This window comes from Haliaeetus leucocephalus, unplaced genomic scaffold (genome assembly GCF_000737465.1).
Source record: "Haliaeetus leucocephalus isolate CR32 unplaced genomic scaffold, Haliaeetus_leucocephalus-4.0 Scaffold598, whole genome shotgun sequence".
In the NCBI taxonomy this organism is placed as follows: Eukaryota; Metazoa; Chordata; class Aves; order Accipitriformes; family Accipitridae; genus Haliaeetus; species Haliaeetus leucocephalus.
Window position 1 is genome coordinate 2,149,039 of NW_010973034.1, and position 19,836 is coordinate 2,168,874.

The 19,836-nt window shown below is 38.9% G+C and overlaps 1 protein-coding gene across 1 annotated transcript in view; it reads right to left on the minus strand.

Moving 5' to 3' along the window:
• Positions 1 to 1,184: 1,184 nt before the first annotated feature.
• The window catches only part of GPR98 (G protein-coupled receptor 98), a 284,088-nt gene continuing 265,436 nt past the window's right edge, over positions 1,185 to 19,836 (minus strand). Inside the window, exons 87-89 of the mRNA XM_010578035.1 lie at positions 11,745 to 11,936; positions 9,934 to 10,111; positions 1,185 to 1,493 (exon numbers count right to left, since the gene is read on the minus strand). Coding sequence (XP_010576337.1) covers positions 1,375 to 1,493; positions 9,934 to 10,111; positions 11,745 to 11,936 — 489 coding nt within the window. The 3' untranslated portion in view covers positions 1,185 to 1,374. The remainder of the gene's footprint in view (positions 1,494 to 9,933; positions 10,112 to 11,744; positions 11,937 to 19,836) is intronic.

Consider the following 19,836-nt stretch of genomic DNA (forward strand, 5'->3'; position numbering starts at 1 on the left):
CGCTTGTTTAAGGGCTTTGCTGACTAGAAATAGTTTCCTGTGTCTTTTGCATTAGACTTTAAAGATTATGTCTGCTTTGGATATGAGTGATGACCGTAAGCTGTGCGCTCCTACCAGCTATTACAGAACTGGGACACAGAAATGGGGTTTGTTTGGGTTTTTTTTCAGCTCAACAAGTAATTAGATACAGCAAAATCTGTATATCACTATAGCAAAATTCACAGAAATATTTCCACAAGAGAAGTTTTCTTTTAAAGGGAGAGGTTGTTGCTCAAAGCTTGCCCAGTGTTAAGCCTTTAGGCAAGTTCCTGAAGAAAGTATGAAAGGCTTGCATTCTCATTTACTGTATTTCTATACTATGCTCAGAAATGTTCAGAGGAAAATTCCCTTGGTCTCCCGCTTTAATGTGTTTTTCTTCCAGTGTCTGTGTAGAAGCAGAGTTAATGATTCCTACGAGATCAGCCTGCCTCCCCCTCTCAGTTCTGAAATACTTCCTCTATATTTTTTTTTCCCAAGGGAGGAACTTTTCTTGCTCATTTATGACCCCAGATTACTGATCTAACTCTGTTTGTAATGCAGTACTTGAACCCTTCAATCAGAACAGGGATATCTGTGTAGCACCTACAGAGACTAACAGAAAATTCAGCTCTTTGGAATTCCCCCTTATTTCTGACTGTGAGGAGAGTGAGAGTTTAATATTATGAAATCAGCAAGGTAACGCAGTTGACACCATGCAGCTGCCAGTGGTTTCACTCTTGTCCTTCATCTCCCCTTCCCTCTGTTTGTTTCAGATCATTGCATATTTTATCATGTCACAATTTAAATTTCAGGCTCTCTGGCTCAAGACTGTCTTTATTTGAATTTTTAAAGTTCACAGATTTTGGTACTCAAAAACCAGTGAGAAGAGGGCAGTTTAGGAAACTTAGAACAACTGTGTAATTAAAAGGCTATTCTGTGCAACAGGGTATCTGCATCATCTTCCAGCTCCATAAGCAGCAAGCAGAATAAACAGACATGTTTTTATCAAACAGACTCTATTGTTTTTATTAATCAGCGTTACACATACAGGTTAATTAAAAAAAGCTACAGTTTGTGAAATATGTAATCTAGCTACAAGATACAAATCTAGGCCGATTGCCATGGTATCTATTGATGGTCAGCCACTGTAAAAAATTTACAGTTTATTTTCTGATATACAAAACCTCAAGCAAACATTCCACATTAAACATTCAGGAAAGCTCACAGCATTCTACTACACAGTTTCATATAGTGTTTTAGTGCAAAAGGAAGTACAAATATAAAAATACTGAGGCTTGAATAAAAAAAAAAAAAAAAAACAAACAAAAAAAAACCCAAAACAACCAAGCCATGGAGTTAGAGGTGAGTGTCTGCTATGGGTATTCTTCTAAGCTCTACGATCTGGGAGTTAGCCATGCTGCCACCGTCCTGGCTGCCATGACAAGATTCATTATCGCTGACGCTGAGACCTGCACCTGAAACAGCAAAACAAACAAGCAAAAGAATTGGTGAGAATGAAATCCCAACACAGAAATGGTGGTATCGTGTCCTGCTCTGCTTTATTCTGATTATTGAAGTACTTCCCTACCCCACAATGATGTGGCAAGTTTCCTCTTCCTTCTCTACAATTCTGAATCCACAGATTATAACGTTATCTGATGTAGTTCTGTACCATCCAGATACGCTTTTTCATAATTCCACTGTCAGTTACTTTATTTGTCTCAGTAAATGGTACAATAGCTATTCAGAGGTTGCCTTGAAATCACAAGAGCATAAATCAAGGCCTGGTTTAAGCTGGGTTCATGGTCTGGCTGTTAGAGTCTGGTATTTCCAAGGACTTCTTCACGAAGAATTGATTTTTAATGATACAATTTCCCTGTTAAACTATAATTCCAGCTCTTTTAATAGGTTTGTAATTTCAGCATGAGAAAAGACGCTGACTAAATATTCTTTAAACCCACATTTGGCACAAGCCAGTGTATTGTGTTTTTCTTCTACTGTGAGAGAATACTAGACTTTGACCCACGGAAACTTCCAAAACATGTATGGAAGAGACCTCAGGAGGCCACTTTCTCCATCCTCCAGGAGTTCTACTAGCTTGTTGCCTCTGTGTTGTTTTGGGGTTTTTTGGGGGGTTGTGAGTTGATTAGTGTGAAGATACATAATCCTGCACTAATTTTAGGAAATGTGTATTTTTCAGACCACTTTTTCACAGAATATCAGCTGTAACTATGAACTTTAGTGCATTTTCAGCTGCTTTCTTTGAGTTGTAGAGCAAATCCTAAAAAATACATGGGTCTTGTTAGGGTTTAGGCCATCTAGGCTTTACATTTGTTGAGAACTGCACATCAGTGTAATTAGGCATAGTGACTTCAAGGCAGATTAATTTCAGGCATGGTCTTACAGCAATGTGACTTACAAATAACTAGGGAAGTTACTCATTTTGGGCAGAAGCAGATCTGTAACTACATGCAGTTCAAGGGAGTTGCAAAGGAATAACATTTGGCTCAAAAAGCCCCGAACAGGGTATGCTGGGAGAGGCAGTAATTGGCATTTTCATACTAAAAAATATTTTCAGGAGTTGCTATCAGTTGTGCAGTGCATCTCTTATTTCTGCCTCAGCTGATGTTCCATGCTTTGGCTTGTTCAGTAAAAGACAAGATAAGGGTCATTTAATTTTTTGGAGTTACCTCATCCTTTCCTGTGCTTCCTATTGTTCCACTTTTACAAAGTTTTTCCATAGCACCCTTCCTTCTACCACCCCCCAAGTAGAAAACAAGTAAGGAAAAGGGGGCAGCAGTGGGATGCCCCTTTGCTGTGGGAAGTCAGGCTGCAGTCTTGAATACGGAGCTTGGTTCAGAGAACCTGAGCAGAAGAACCTGCAGGACTAGGTAGGCTTTCCTGCAGAGGTCTGGAAGAAGTCCTGGTAGGGGCCAAACTCAGGTACAGTGCTGTGTGAACCCAGCCCTACTGCATCCAGGTGAAAAGTAGGTATTTCTGCACTGCGATCCTTCTTACACCTGGATTTGGTGTTTGGATTGCAGAGTCAATGTGCCTTCATTGACATCTACTAGATGAGTCCTGTTCTTGGGTCTGTGTGACCCAAGCTCTTGAGAGACCAGCAATTACTGTCAGAGTATGACAAGAGCAAAAATCCATCAACATACAGAGATCAAATATTAAAGACAAGATTAGGCTCTGAATCATTAAAATACTTGTTTATAAGTGTACTGAAGATGATTAAGCCATACTTACTGACTTAAATTTATATGCATATTTAACCTTTTCATTGAATCATGGTCCTGATAACTAAAAGCTGCTTGACAGTCCTGGGAAAAACAGCACTTGCATAAGCAAGTTATTTGGGGTTTTTTTCCTTATCTTCTCTAGAACTGTTTTAGAAAGGAAACATGAGTGTAATACAGAAGATAAATCAGTCTGCTGTACTTACTGTTTGTTGATGGAAGAACAAAGTAATAACCTTGAAGTAAATAAAATACTTTGAATGGAGAAACAAAACAATACTTCTTATGTAGCATCATTGACATTGGAATTCACTCAAAAATTTTTTTATGCTGAAGAGGGGACAAATTTCAAAAAGGGGAAAAATGCATTACTGAACACATTTAAAATCATGTTATATAAATATGACCATCCTGGATTGAGATTTTAAGATGAACACTGACTGCTGGGGTTAGAAAGATATTTGTCTTACTGGTGGCTATACTGCAATTACTCAGTATGGGTTTTCTTAAAGAATCTTGTGCTGGTCACTATAAAAACATTGGATACCTGTCTAATATGGTGTTACACTATGTATATTCTTAAATGTCATATGTGTGCATGCTTTGTGCGTGCTTTGTGCAAAGTAAGAAGAGGTTTTTTTGTTACAGAGGTTCTTATCAGGAACTTGGTAAACCAGAGACTGAAGTAGGCTACTCAGGGTTTACAAGGGCCTTGTTCTGTTGCTGATGCAAAGACAAACTATGTAAGAGCTGATCCTTTTTAGGACTGAGAGCTGAAACATAACCCGGATTCCAGCTTACCAAACAGTCGGCAGACTGGGAATGGGAACGGTAGGGCTGCTTACATGATGGAGTTTCACAGAGTTCATAGGTCCAGACATTCTCAGATGAGAGCAGAATTTAAACTCAATCAGATCCCCAAAGGCTTGTGCTCTCCTAGAGATGCTAGAGTTGGATTGTAGGTACGCAACGGGGAGTATTACTCTTCCCCAATTTGTGAATAAACTATTTTAAGAAAACGATGCAGGAAAATGAGGCCCTTCTTCTTCTATCAAAGGACTAGCTAGAAACTGAAAAGTCAGAGCCCACTTTCTCGCAAACCCAGCGAGATCTCTCCAGTGACATCTACTGGCTGAGGGATTTCGTCAGGCCCTTCCCACGAGCCCTTGAACACCCGCTGTTATCATCTGCTTCCTCAGATCACTACAACATTTTGAGGGAGACAGAGGTTTTTTTGTAATTGCTGTACTCATATCTCTGGAGAGACTTTTTATTTTTGTAAGCACTTCCACCTTGTTTTCTGCATCAATCATCATTTTTATTGTACGTCTAACATGTATTAGACAGAAATTAATAAGCTACATGAACCAACTTTAATTCTTCTTTCAGGGTTTTGTCTTTACAGAAATGACACCAACAGACACTCAGAATTTTACCAATAAAGTTCAGATTGCACTAAAAATGCTTCCTGGATATTATGCAGTCACGTTCAACAGCCAACAGGTAACATATTCGTGAGCAATCACAAATGAGAAGTTGAATTAATATGCAAACTGGCTACCCTTCCTTCCTTTTTTGCTGTGAAGTGAGCCCTTCAAAACAGAAATGACGTAGGTTGATAAGGCAGGCCATGAATCTGGCAGTTTGCCACTGTATACAATTAACCTACCCTGTGACAGACAGTCCCAGGAGATTGCACTGAACACCTTTCAGAATTTGAAATTTTAAATGTTTCCTCTTCTTCAGGATGCCCAACATGAGATTCTTAATTCTTAAACCAGGCACCTACAGTGGTAACACCAAGGTTTAAAAAATGCTGACTTTGGAATGCTAGCAGTATTAGATTGAAAATTATGAGTTGGTTTATACAGCATCATTAGTGTAACAGCTGCACTTCTGGGAGGTTTTTAACTTACACAGTAGATCTTTCCAAGTATTCTCTACATAGAATATTTATTTAGGATTTATCACTTATGTGTCTATTAAGAGCAAAAGTACACTGAGATGTGGATGTAGCAATAGCCTCCACTGATACTGTCCAATATATATTTGAAAAGTACCATGTGCTAGGCTGGTATTCTCTGCTCTAACATATAAATATCTTTGCAAGCAACTTCCTACGGGGTGGGTCACCAGTGAGCATTGGAGGAGTTTGGGCCTTTCTCGGAGGTGTTCCTGTGTTTTGCATTCACATCTCACCCAAAGGAATGAATTGGTTCAGTTTTGTGCATCACAGAAGGGGGAGGACAAGAGCATTTGTAGGAGGTGGGAATGTGGATGGAAGCTCAGACATCAGTAAAGCTATCATGCATTTATGGTATTAATGCTTTAGAGCAAAGCTGATGGACAGCTTGCTGCTTTGGGACAAATTCCATCTACTTTTATTCTGCTGGCTCCCTTTTTAACTCTCCAGACCTAACCAGAGTAGAAGTCCTTAGGGAATTCTGCTATATTGGGCTTTAGCCTCAATGACAGTAACATATGACTGTGACAATCTGGAAGGCAATAGTCTTAATAAATTGTTTATCAATATAAACCTTGCACAAGAAATCAGAGGAAAAATGAGATCTAGCCCAAAATAACAGCACTTTTAAAGTTAATTAGTGCAATTAACAAGAACTAATTAGTAAATAATTGTCCTTCTCAGTAGAAGCTAAGCCTTTGATTCATTATAAAAGCCATAAATGAAATATAATAAAATAAATAATTTAAGCCAAATTCATAAACATTAAAAAAAAAGGGTGTTTTAGCACATATCAATAGGCCCCGGAATTATTTTTTCCTACACTAATCGTTCTATAATTTCCTTCACATAAACTGCCTTGGAGCTGGCTGGCCTTCCAGAAGATTCCCACAGTATAAGAGATGTGGTGATATAGTAAGCGTAGTGAATCCTGACTATATATTCCTGTATGGACATGAACATACTTGGTGGTAAGGAGGAATTAATTGATAAGGCATTCAGAGGCCATGGCTTTATGATATAAGAAGTCCAGCTTTTGCATTTCTTGCACCAAACAAAAAATTCTATGTCCATGTGATGCAAAGCTTGCATAAAGCTAGCATAAAAGCTGGCTAAGAAACAGTACACTGTTGTCCACCTAATTTGCTAGAAATGCAGTTGTGTGCCTTCATCTGACACGGTCCGTATTTCAGGTTAATCTGTAATTAAGCCCAGCATTAATGATTACGGAACCAAGGGCTAAGTGCACAGTTCTACAACACATTTCTTTAGCAATAAGGCCAAGTGTGCCAATGCATCTATTTGTGGAGCTGCACTGCAAACTGCAAATTACTAAACCGTTGCAAGTTAAAGAATAAAGTTGTGCAGTGGGGGTTTGTTTGATTTTTTTAACCTACATCAGTCACCCTTCATTTGTACTGCTGAGAGTGGCCAGCTGCAGTGCAAGGGTGGGGTGGGAGGACAGGAATGAGATTTTAGCTTTGCTGTGATTATGCTCTCATTCTCACTGATCCTGGCTGCCAGATTAAACCTTGTGGCTACAGACAGTGGGCATAAATTAAAGTAACTTTCAGACAGCTCCAAACTACATAAGCAGAAAGGACAGATGAAGTGCAAAGAGGCATAAAGACATTTTTGCATATTCCTCTGCTAATCAGTGCTGATCCTCAGCCACCCTTCAGAGTGGGAGCTAGTATTTTAGCACAGATAAGGCTGAGTTCGGTTATAGATTGACAGTTTTAGGGAGCGACAGATAATGAAGGTTTCTGTTTCTGCTTGTCAGAGGTGAAGCTCAGGCAATAGCAGAGCAAGCACTTCTATTCTTCCTCTACACCCAAAAGCCACACTTCCCAGTTTAGGAGTGATAAAAATGGCTAATCTGGTGCAAAGCAGATGCTTCTTCCCTGCTTTCCCAGGGTCTTGTCTGCTTGAGGAATTCTCAGCCTACTGAAACAAAGCCTGGTCTAAAAAGGTTCGAGAAGCACTACTTACAGCAAATGCCAGACCGGAGCAAGGCAACAAAAAGGCATCTCATCTGCCCATACATTTTAGCCTATTTAGAGAAGTTCTGGTCTTCCATTTGCTGATGACCACTGCGTCCTTGGAGCTGGGACTGGTACTCAAAGGGCACCAGGCTGATGTGGAGTGGCAAGGGAGAGGGAGAGGAGAAGGCTGTAACCTGAGTTATTGCGGTTTCATGCGAGTACGAACAACGATGCAAGAGACAAAGAAGAAATGTGCTGCCAGGGGGGACCAGGAGACGGGCTCCTTTCAGTGCCTGCTGACTTAACCGTATCATGAAATTCCTGTCAGAACACAGCTCAGTGAATACTTTAGCAGCATAAGCCTACACTGCCAAACAGAGAAGAAATCCCACTTTCCACGACCTCATCTCCCTTTTTATTGCTTCCACGCACTTCCCTCCCTCATGCTATTGGGAGCACCTTGACTCCTTGGCCATGGACTGAACTGGACCGAAGAGCAGATCTGGATGAAAGTAGTAAAACAGATATGATTTTTAGTTACAGAAAAGCTCACTTTTTTTGGTTAGAAGTACGCATTGAAGCTACAGCTTGTATCTAAGGCAATAGCTGATAAACATTTACTTTGGTGGTTAAAGCTACTCTAACCTCAATACCACCTCTTCAGTTTGGCTTGTTCAAATGTTGTGTGTGGGACTGGAAACAAGTGGGACAACTGGTTTGGCTTAGAAACCACCTTTTTTTTGCCTCTGTAATGTTGCTGTGGACACAGTTTGGGCACATGAATAAGCACTGGGGTAAAATGGTCAGGTATTACTTGAATCAGTAATGCAAACAAAAATATTTCTCTCCAACTGTGGCCTGAGGTCTCTGCTGCAAATCACATTAATATGAAAGCCTCATAGGAACAAATGATAATAAATTATTAATAAAGAAGACAATAATAAAATTTAACCAAAATAATCAAAAGCTGATTGTAGACCTACTTCCTTTAGAAGCACTGAAAGCAAATTAACTAAGGATGCAGCTTGAAGATTTATTAAAAAATCATTAAATGCTAAAGTTGTGGTGAAATATATTAACCATGAGTTTTAACTACTGCTGTTGCCTAGATTACTCTTCATGATTTAAGATTCGGTCTTCCACAGTGCATGGAGTTTAATGCAGAAAATAGGCCAACTGATGTCAATTGAGCTGCTTAAGCAGTAAACACTGTGCCATGGTGGGAGTGTTAGATGTGAATGGATTCATATCTTATGAACTATCTATGAATTATCTGGTTTCCTTCAAAATATTCAGGAAGGGGTAAAAAAGTAAAACCTACCTCTTTAGGTACTTTAAAAAAAGATTTGTAACTGTAAGCTTATGCATCTAGATTTGAAAGTCTTGCCCAAAATCTTTAACTGCATAACAAAGTAGAAGTAGACTGCAAAATTAATAGGTACAATACAAATTTTGTTTTTCTTAGCACTAGGCCAGTTATTAATCATCCAATTACCTTCATAATTAGAGGAGTTTTTTGCAATGGAAATTGGCTTAGGAGATAAAGTATTATGAATATACTGAACAAAACTACCCATTCATTAGCAGCATTCCCAGTCTTCTAACCAGTTTGACTGTTTTCCTTGGTGTCACTGAAGGAAGCAAACCCATGAAATTATCAGTGCCAAAGCACTTAACCAGCTAATGTCACCAGTACCTCGCTGTTGTCTCTTGTGAGGCTTGATGGTATCCCCAAAGACTGTGCAGGTGACCTCCTACTACCAAGCTTGTCCATTTGTATTCCCCCTGATGCCTAGAGGAGGTGGGCTTGGGTTAGCATCTGCCAGGTCTTATCAGGTGGAGCTCCTTTGACTTGTGGTTGTCTTATCAGACATTCCCATGTTGACCTATCTTTGAATGAGGTTTCACTTCATTTCTTACGCCGGTGGCCACGTCTGGCTATCTATTTATATCATGATTTGAATAACCTGAAGTTTCATTGGTGGAGTGGGTGAGAAGGCAGAAAAGCAATACATAACTGAGGGCAAAGCCTGGGATTTTGAAGATTTGAACTCTAAGGCTGTTGAGAGGAATCTGATTACAGCTGTTTCGTTTTGCAGGTGTAGTTTGAGTGTGGTCACCTAGAGCGACCTCTCCTGCTTCTGTCCTCCAGCAGCATGGTGAACCCATCATAGCTGGCTCTTGTGTTTGGGCAGAAGTCTATTTAGTTTATCTTTCCAGTGTACACCATTTTTCAGGTCTGAATGTGTTTTATGCAAATGTTTTGTCTTACACTTATTGGGAGAATCAATATTTATGAAGTTATGCTGTTTCTCACAGATATATATATGTATAAAATAAAGACAGGCATTTTATTTACTCTATATATCAATTTGAAAAAGAAAGGAAAAGAAGACAAGACAGCTCATGTCTAGAGGCAGCAAGTTAGCCATTTAAGCACTTTGTGAAAAAATGTCAGAGCCTCCAATCTGCTGCTACTTTCTGTAAGTCTGCTTAACATCATGACTCAAAAAATATTTTTGCAGACTCCTGCTCTGTTATTTTAGATAGTCTACACAATATTTTTCTTGGAATACCAGTCCAAGGCAAAACAATTTTTCTTCAGATTTTCACTGGCCATCATATTAATGGATCTCATTAACTGGATCTCTTGGAATGGTGACACTGTTAAAGTGAAGAACAACATAACAACCTCTGAGGAACAAGGAGAAGAGTCACTCACCAGTCTTTAAAGCAAATATTAGGTCGTCGAACTCCTGTGATTCCTCATCAGCAACCAACGAGCTAGTACTAAATCCTCCAGAAGGGTGGAAAACATTGCCATTTTGTGGACTCTGCTTGAAGGCAGCGCTAGCTTGACTAGCAGGCTGCAAGGATGCCCTCTCCCAGTCTGCAGGCACCTGCAAAGTTTAAAAAGACATAGAAATGCAGTAATCATCAAAACTATAGTATAGAAACAGGAAACTATGACTAGAGCTAAACTCAAGACCAAGATTTTGGAACCAGCTATTCTGTCACTTCTGTAGTGAACCAGCTAGCCTTTTTTTTTTTTTTTTAAAGAAATATATATATATATATATGTAACTTGATTACAAGTCATTTAACCTTTTCTTTATTATGCCTGTTCAAGCTATCTCAAAAAGTTGAAAAAAATTGGTATTTCTGAACATTGGCCCCTGGTATGGAGATCTTTAAATTAAAGCACCAACAGGTTCCAGCTCAATCCTGTCTTACCACTGCCTTTTCCTCTGCTGGACCCTGCTTCTACGTTCTCCACTGATCATCATTACTTTCCATTTTATGATCTACAGGTGGCTACCCACTGCTTCCCATGTTTACCAATACAATATTTTAAAGTAATTTGCCAGTTTTGAAGGTTCTGATGGTGGTATACAGACCTACAGTTTTGATATCAACTTTGCTATAGTTCATCTTCCGCTTCAGTTTAAGGTGAAGCTGCACTAAAATTCAGAACTTCTGTTCATGAGAAAAGAGGTGGTTTTCAAAATCTATCTCCTTAAATGGGATGAAAAGCCAAAATACTGAACTCTAAAAAAATATATTTTAGTACAACTGAAATATTTTTTCTTCGTTTATTGCTCATCCACTGTTTGAGAGCTCAGGAACATAAAAGCTTGCCATGTAGAGCTGAAAAGCTGTGCTGTTCACTGCACTGGGGAGTCAGGGACCACCTTGAGTGAGACACTGAGAAGTTGAATAAATTCACTGGTCTACCAGGAGGCACCTGAGGAGCTTCAAAATCCAGACAAACCTACAGTCAAGCAGGCAAAGAAATGAGCAAAACAGCTGCCAGGCGAGCAGCTTGCTTTCCACAAAAATTATTACTAGAACTGGTGTTCCGTTGAAAAATTTCAATTCCATTAAATTTTTCCTGGAAAAACTGTTTAGCTGAAAAATTTTCAACTAGCTCTATCAACATGCACATGTACATAGCAGCAAAAGTCGTCTTGGTTTACTACAGGTAGTTAAAAGTGATACTAGCAGCATTGCAGTTCCAGCAAAAAAGAGACTGAAAATCATCTCCCTCAAAAATTCAATTCAATTCATTCTATTCTATTCTATTCTATTCTAATTTTATTTTAATTTTATTTTAATTTTATTCTAGTCTATTAAAATTTCCAGAAATTTTGCACAGCATGACTTTGGAAAATTAAAGACTTAAAACTTATCTAAGACCTATAGAAAGCTGAAAGAATTAACTTGATATTTTGATTTCTCATGACCTACTTTTGGCAATGCTTTAACCAGCTTCTATAACAAACTGAAGACTCAAGTAGAAAAGGGGAAATTCTCTAGATGGGATGTTACCAGGGAATTGTGAGTTCCAAGAACATCACCATGGCTAAAGATAAAAATTTTATGGGTAAAAAAAAAAAAAAAAAAATCCTCCCTTCCCCAAAGCCAACCTATAATAATTAGCATCTCATTCCTGTGTATTACACTTCAGTACTGCCACTTAAATCTCCAGGTACATTTCCAATACACAAGGTGATGACTATAGAGCACTGTTACCTCTTCCATAGCAGTGATGAGGTTCTGAGTAGACTTGCTGATCTCTCCACCTGCAGCTGGCAGGCCACTGCCATGTGTGAAAAAAGCCGATCCTGGAGTCGTATGCCCATTCATGTCTACAGTATAACTTGCTTTCACAGGACAGCAAAGTTGGTTGTGCAGGATAAAATATACCACAAAGACATAAAGACCCTGAAACAGAGAGAGAAAAAGAACATCAGTGGGTGAAATGCAGGGAGCTTAGATCAGAGCTTGAACGTAGTCATGGCAAGGTCCTATATGCTGTAGCAGATGCGTTCCCTTACAACAGCAGTCCATGCCTCAAAGGGCTGCAGACAGTTTCTATGGAAAATAAGGGATGGCGTCACTGCCCATCAGAGATCTGAAAGTTAAAAGCAAGTTCATATCATACCTTGAGGCCTCCAGCTAAACATACACACATACAAAAAAAAAAACAACCCCCCAAAAAACCCAACCCAAAAGAGTAATTGAAAATGATTATTTGGTTGAACCCACACAACTGCAAAGCAAAGCCAAGATCCCAACAACAACAAAACCAAATCAAGTTTCACAGTTGTCATAATAGTGAAAATGTGGTTAAGGGCCACCCTTACAATAGGATTTGGCTGCTGGCCCCTAGCCGCAATTCTTTATTTCCTTACTGACCTGCTGGCTCTTTGCATTCTTGCCCCAGTTTCAATCTCATGCAAACTGCGCTGCTGCCGTCACAGATACTGAGTTGTAACTACAAATTAGATTCTCTGTGTTATCCACTAATTCAGTACTGTCTTTCATTTGTGATTACTACAAAGGCTCTGCTGTATGCCTCTGCAATTCTTCTTTAAAACTTGCTAATTTTGACCTTTAGACTTAGCCAAGAAAAGTATTATAACCATGTCTTTTGTTTGCAAAGAAATCCAGTGATTGAACTTCTGAATATGAAATCTGACTTTCTCTAATTCTTAAGTTGCACTAATACTGAGGGAAAACAATCCATTTCAATTGATAAATCAGCCAGTTCAATGATTACTAAAGAACGGGTTAACCAAAAGAGCATAGACAGAAGACTTCTGGATTATTCCTGATTGCTGCAATACAATTACATTTGCATTGGTTTTTGTATTTCACATTGTCTTCTAGACCCCTGAAACCAATTGTACTAAACAGAACAATTTATTGGAAAGGTTACCATTGGCATGAAAGTAATAACTGGGATTATAAATAGTGAAGAGTTTCATCTAATTATGTTCAGAAATACCTAATGGAAGGAAGTTTGAAAATACATGGAGACTGCAAATACCCAAGATATATGTTCATTTCCATCCCTATAAAACAGGCAGCAGCACTTCATGATCCACAAATTCATAAATTCTAATGTCAAAACTATATGGCAAAACAGTCTGGTCCAAAGTGACACATAACAGAAGTTAATGGGATTCAATGCGATTTCAGTGCTAGCTGGTCAAACACTGAAAATACCCTCATACAGCTGCTATAAAGCCATACAGCTCAGTGTTTGCATTTTTTTAACAGCAAAACAGCAAATAAAAGTGTTAAAAACAACTATTTTGAGGAAACATTTTCCCACTTTTCCAGATTATAGGTTTTTGTCAGAGGACTCAGAGCAGTTTACTGAGAGGAAACCTCTTTCTGATACCTGTAAGTAAATACATTCCAAAAAACTTGTGCAAACACATGTTGCACTTCAGAGACACTAGAAAGGAACAAAAATGTCCTTTCATTCTATAAACAAATCCAAGGACTCTGATGTAGGTCAAGCATAATGGGACCAGCAAATTGATTTCTTTTAATTTAAGTTGTTTAATGGATATGAAAAGGATAAAAAAACGAAGAAGAACAGATAACAGTGATGACACTGAATTCAGAGCAGCCTCTGGCATTTCAGTCTCTGAGGACTTAGCCACAAAAGCTGCACACACATTTCAAGTGGTTTTGTACTTTTGAAGAAAACCCATTAGCTGAAAATGCTGCACAGCCGTGTCTTTCAGAATCGCCGGGACATAAGGCATTGGTATGCCAGGCCCATGCTATGTCCCTCTGCTGCGCAGCCCCAAGTGTGGACGCTCACTCTTCTAAAACAAATAAACAGAATAAAGTGCCACAATTATCTCCTTAACTCGGCCTGGTGTCCTGATGTAACTCCCTGTGTGTTTCGGACAGTGCTATTTCTGAGGAACTATTGTTCTACCAGAACCACAGAAAGGCGTTTTGACACCCAAAGCATCCTTGCTGCCACTCCTCCCTGCTGCCACCACTTCTGCCCCTCACTGTCATCCAGAGACGCAGACCCTTGTGCTGCAGACCCCCTTTTCTAGAGGCTGAGAAGGAACTTCAGTACGTGCAATTGCGAGAACTCCCACATAGTGATGCAGACGGGTGATGAGACAGCTCCTCTGGGTCCTTCCATAATGAGCACATGGACTCAGGGAGGTTATCTGACTGTCTGAGGACAGGAGGAGTCACAGGCTGAGTTAGCTAACAGAAATAAAAATTGTGATTTTTTTTTACTTCTCCTGCTCTTGCAAAATATTATGGCAATGCCTTACAAACAGAAGCTTATACCTAACAAAACCCAACACTCCTAAGTAGGTTATATGATTACACAGGAACTGTGCTGCTGGGTAGAACATTTCTTGCTTTTCTGGAAAACAGATGGAACCTTCTTGGACCCATATTCCTATCCAAATCTAAAGTCTCAAGAAGATACACGCTGTAGAGGTGAGTTCCTATGTGGCATCACCATGGTTTTATTTGAAGTATCAAAAGGGGTTTGTGGTCTTATTCTCACTACCCTGTGTCTCTGTTAGAAACCACTGAAACTGAATCTTGGGAAATCAAAACAAGGCAAATGGTCCTGCCCAAACGACACTGGGTTCCAACAATCATACACATGAAGATGACATGGATCAAGTCGTATTCATCCGCGCTTATTTTAGCACCAGCAGCTACCAAGGTGTTCGCTCTGAAAGAGCACGGGCAGGATGCAGACACCTGGTTGCGTCAGTGCAACCACAGCTTTCACAGTCTCAGTGGTTTTTTTTCAAAAGCACTGGTTTGAGAATTTAATTGTCCTTCATTGCACTTTTGACACTTATTATATTCTTTTTCACTTCAAATTCTAATACTGTAAAAATAGTCTTAAACTACTATGAAAATAAAGCTGTTGGCATTGTAATATATGTTTCACTGCATTTATCATATAAACAACTTTGGCCAAGTTGGCATCACTTTACTTTTTCAGAGACACACAGACGTTGTCCTTGCCAGTTGGACCAAATATGAAATGCACAGAATAGTCAAGTTCTGTTGACAGGTCTACCAGACCTGCAGGACATTCAGTGAAGAAACCCACACACTCCAAAGGGATCGAAAGAAGATAGGTCTGGGTATGATTATTAGTAACACAGGCAATGACATCTCTGTTAAAAATGTGGTAAAAATGTGGTCCTAAGTTGAAACAAAGAAGGTTCCAACTGGACATAAGGAAAACATATTCAATGTGAGGGTAATTAAGCACTGGAACAAGTTGCCCAGTGAGACTGTGGAAAGTTCTCTATAGGAGAAGAAGGGAGGTTTTTCCTGGTACATTTTATAATTTGTGGGAGGGTTTTGTGCATGCATGGGTGTGAGGGGGTTTCTCATATACAACAGCTTGATTTATTTATTCTGTGGAGTGACAGCTGCAGGAAGCTAGTAAATTAAGCACAGACTTCCACCACTGTCAGTAAAAGGGCAGAATACATTTTACGCTTCATAAGATCACATTCAAACCTGAAGGACTGATCCACAGAAAGCCTTCATTGCACATTTGACATTCGTAGTCAATCTGTCTCTTTATCCTCTAATTTTGCATGTTCCAAATCACTGTGCTGACACTAGAGTATGTCTAAATTTGGAAATTGAGATCACTCTGCTAATAGTAATGAGAAAGGGTACAACAGACTGTAGGCCATCAACAAACCTCTTCATCATCTGCTTTTTACACACTGAAAGAAAACCAAGATGCCTACTATATCACATAATTTTAAATTGGTCTTGTAAGATAAAGGACTTTTATTGCTCTAATAAACACAAACACACCAAGGCATCAGATTCAAGAAAAACAAACAAACAAACAAACAAACAAAAACCAACACAAACTCTAATATGCATCATACTTCTCACACAAGTATTTTCATCCATGCCTGAGATACCTTGCCCTGAAATTGCAGAAACTGTTTTTCCAAGGAGAAGTGGATTCCAATAATGTCATCTGTTTTGACGAATGGTATTTCTATTTATAAAACTAAAGTATCTTTGCTGGACTTTTGGTAAAGAAAAGTCATTTGAACACCCCGTTTGAGCAGTTCCTCGACCTGTTTCAGGGTATGTATCAGCACTAACAAAAATTCAGTGCACTCTACAGAGGCACTCTTTGAGTTCCTATTTTAATTTGGAAAATTTTATTTGATAACTATCATCATGTGACTATATCACTAATCATGTGACTAACACTAAAAGTTGTTTTTTCAAAAGAGACTCTTTTAAGTGAAATCAAGGCTTGTGAAGAAAGATGGTATCTTGTGTTAGACGACAAAAAGACCTCTGATTCTGATCCTTAGATCACTGTGGCTACAACATCACTATTATTTTTAAAGTTTTTGGTGCCAGGTGGTGAAAAACCCAAGAAATCACACAAAGAGGTGTCTCTGCCAACAGAAGAGTTGTCTTTACTCAGATCAGCTTTTGAGACTAGCTGTCTGTAGTCACTGTAGAGGAATTTCCGCATGCTGGTTTATGCTTTGGTTAGTTTCACTTTAGTTTTTTTAATCTTATCAGGGTGAGATTTAATCTTATTCTCTGTCTGGACTACGCTAATTTACTCTTGGCAACCAGTCCTAGAAAATCCTTTGCTTCTCGGTTTAACGGCCAGGCTGTCCTTCCTGGGCGGTTGTCGATGGCCACAGGTGCTGGACTAATGCCTGTGCACCTTAACGCCTTAGCTGACTTCTTGTGAATATCCCTGGGGATTCCACTAATTTACTGGAAGTTCTTATGTTGCGGACTTCTCTTTTCTCACGTAGTTTCCCATCACTGGCCAGTCAAAGCCTGCTGTGGATTAACACTGATTTACATAACAAGTGCCTACTGCTTTTCGGAAAATTACTGGTCTGATTAATCCAGATAATTTGCATGTTTTGCCATGTTCAAGAAGCTAGTATCTACGTAGCAAAAAATGACTCACAATGTCAAAAGGAATCATATTCAGGAAATTATAATCAGGGCCATTGTACAATGCATGATATGTATTTGAAATTGTTGTCTTTCCTAATCATCTGTGGAAGAAAATTAGCCATGGAAATGAATATTCATAGGCATAATAGCATTAATAATGCTAACCAAGTGACACACATAAAACATACATAATTCTCTATTTCCTTCTGCAAGTTTCCTTGTTTTCAGAGACTATTACGATAAATTGCAGGCACAGCATTTTTGTGCATGTCTAGATACCAAAAGCAGACTTCAATGTACATTTTATTTTTCTGTATCTTCTTCAACCACGTTATTCTTTGAGAACAGCTTGAAGATCTTTTATTGGTATCATCATGACAGAAGTATCATCTTAGTCACATGATACTACATCCTAAGCCATCATATAACATCTCCCACTCATAGCTCTCCAGAAATATTAACCTTTGAAATGTAAATCAGATCCTTCTGTTTAAATCTAACTCTTTTTCTTAGCATTCAGAGTGACTGTTGTAAAAGCCATGTCCTTAGAAGTGCAACCCTGCCAACTGCTGATTACACTTACTAAGTCAACTTTGGACTCACTGTATATCATCAAGGGTTTGAGTGTTTATTTGCCATTAAGCAATAGTTTTGATGAAGCTATTATAATTCTTACCCATCATATAATTTCTCTTATCACAGTTTCTATTGGGAACATTTACCGCTTATTCGCACTTTGCTTCCTGAGGTATTTACTTTCCATTTTGCTCTGTAGGAAAAGATTTGTGTCAGTTACAGCTGAATTTCTAAAAATTCACACCAAAAGCAAAAGACAACAATAAATGTAACTGAAGACTGCAAAAATCATACCATCTTGGTAGGCAACATCATAAGACTACTTCTTGAACCAACCAACTGCCACCACGTACACATACACATACATGCACAGAAGCCACCATAAAAAATGGAATGAAGAAAAGTAATCATTCGCACATTTATCATTAAAATAAGAATGTATTTACAGGTTTGCACTAAGAGTTATTTCGAGTGCTTTCTCTTTTTGTAAAGTTATAATTCCACAGATAAACAGGCTATGGGTATACTCTGTAATAATGATGAAAATACTGGGCTTTCAGCATTATGAATATATTTTCCTAATATTAACGTAACACCTGAAACTTAGTCTAAACTGCCAAGTTTCTCTTTATGCAGAGACAGCTATGCCAAGACCATGCTGAATGTTGCAGTTTCTACTCAAAGCCAAAGCCATAAATCCCTTTCTGGCAAACTGCGTTCAGCTCAGGTTTAGTCTAAACTTGGCTCAGACTTACTTGAAAGGTTCAAAAATTTTGGCAAATCTTTAAAAAGCAGATTTGCTTGGATACTCAGGATTCACTATAAATATTTTGCATAGCTCTCAGCACACTTGCAGCTACTCCCACACAACAGCCATTTGTACCTCCGATTTCAGCCCTGCAAGTGGTAGAGAAGATTTGGGTTTTTTTTAATCGTTGTTTGTTTTAAAAGGACAGATTCAAATTTTAAAAGAGAGGTGTTCAGCCTGAAGATGCACTGAAAATACAGATGCCTTGCCAAACTTGCCAGGTGTGCAGATTGGGCTAGAATAAGATTCTGTTACTTCCTTCCACTGTAGCTATCCTAGAAATATCAAGAAAGCCCTATTTTGTGTTTCAGCTTAGTTGAGGAAGAAACAAACACTGAGGCAAAGACCACAGGTACAAACAGTGGGACAGGTCTGATCCATGGAAGGCAAACATGGGAGAGTCAGCATGCAGAAGAAGCTTGCAATTCATCTCCACATTTCTGGCTGGAGTCCCTTGTTACAGAGCTCTGTGAGATTCAGTAAATCACACCAACCACATGTGGTTGCAGGAGGCTGAGAATAGCCAAGAGCAGACAAAGCAGACTAGCATCCCATTGTTCTCCATCTCTGCCCCATTTCTTGGCCTATGGCTTTTTTCCCCTCTGCCTTTTTTATTTTTCTTTCCTGCACAGGCAACAGAAATCGGGGACAGCATCCCTTGAGGTCCTCTTTGCATTAGGTTCTTCTTGTGCTTTGTCCTTTGTGGAGGACCACTCTGGTAGCAGAAAGCGGCCAGTTCACATACCAGTGAAAAGCAGACTATTTGTCCACTGATGAACCTTACACCAAAAAAAGAAAAAAATGAAAGACCAAAAGCTATATTGTTCCTCACATATTTTTCAACTGCATTGACTGTAAAGCCCTAGAAATATCAGAGGTCATGAATTTGCACAGATACTTTACAAAATTTTGCAAACATTTACTGTCATACTTGCTTTCCAAGGTAAACATTCATAACCCTACATTTCAGCTCACTCCTTACGATCTAAGCCTACTACTGTTTTCATTTCTTTCTCAAACAGACAAGAAATGGCAGATGGAAAAGCCTTTGTCACCTCTGCCCCTAGGTCAAGAAATTCCCTGACTAACAGTGTTAGAGCAGTTAATTCTCTAGTTATATCTGAAAGCAAGCTGAAAGCTAGCATAGGAAAGCAATACTCAAGGGGGAAGCTAGCAGCTGAAGAAACTACATTCAGGGACCATACAAACTAGCATCTCTGAATACAGGCCAATCTTGCCCATATAAAAAGTCAAAGAAAGTCAAAGCTATTCCTGCAGCACATTAAAGTATTCTTTTTATTACTATTTTTTGTTAAAGCAGTAATTTCTACTTATGTATATTAAGGACAAATACACGGAATTAAAAGAAACAGGGAATTGAAGGTCAGCATTGACAGACAGGAATAGTCAAAAGAGAGAAGCTAATTTTGTGGTTATTGCTGAACTTTTACTTGCTATTACAGCAAATCTCAA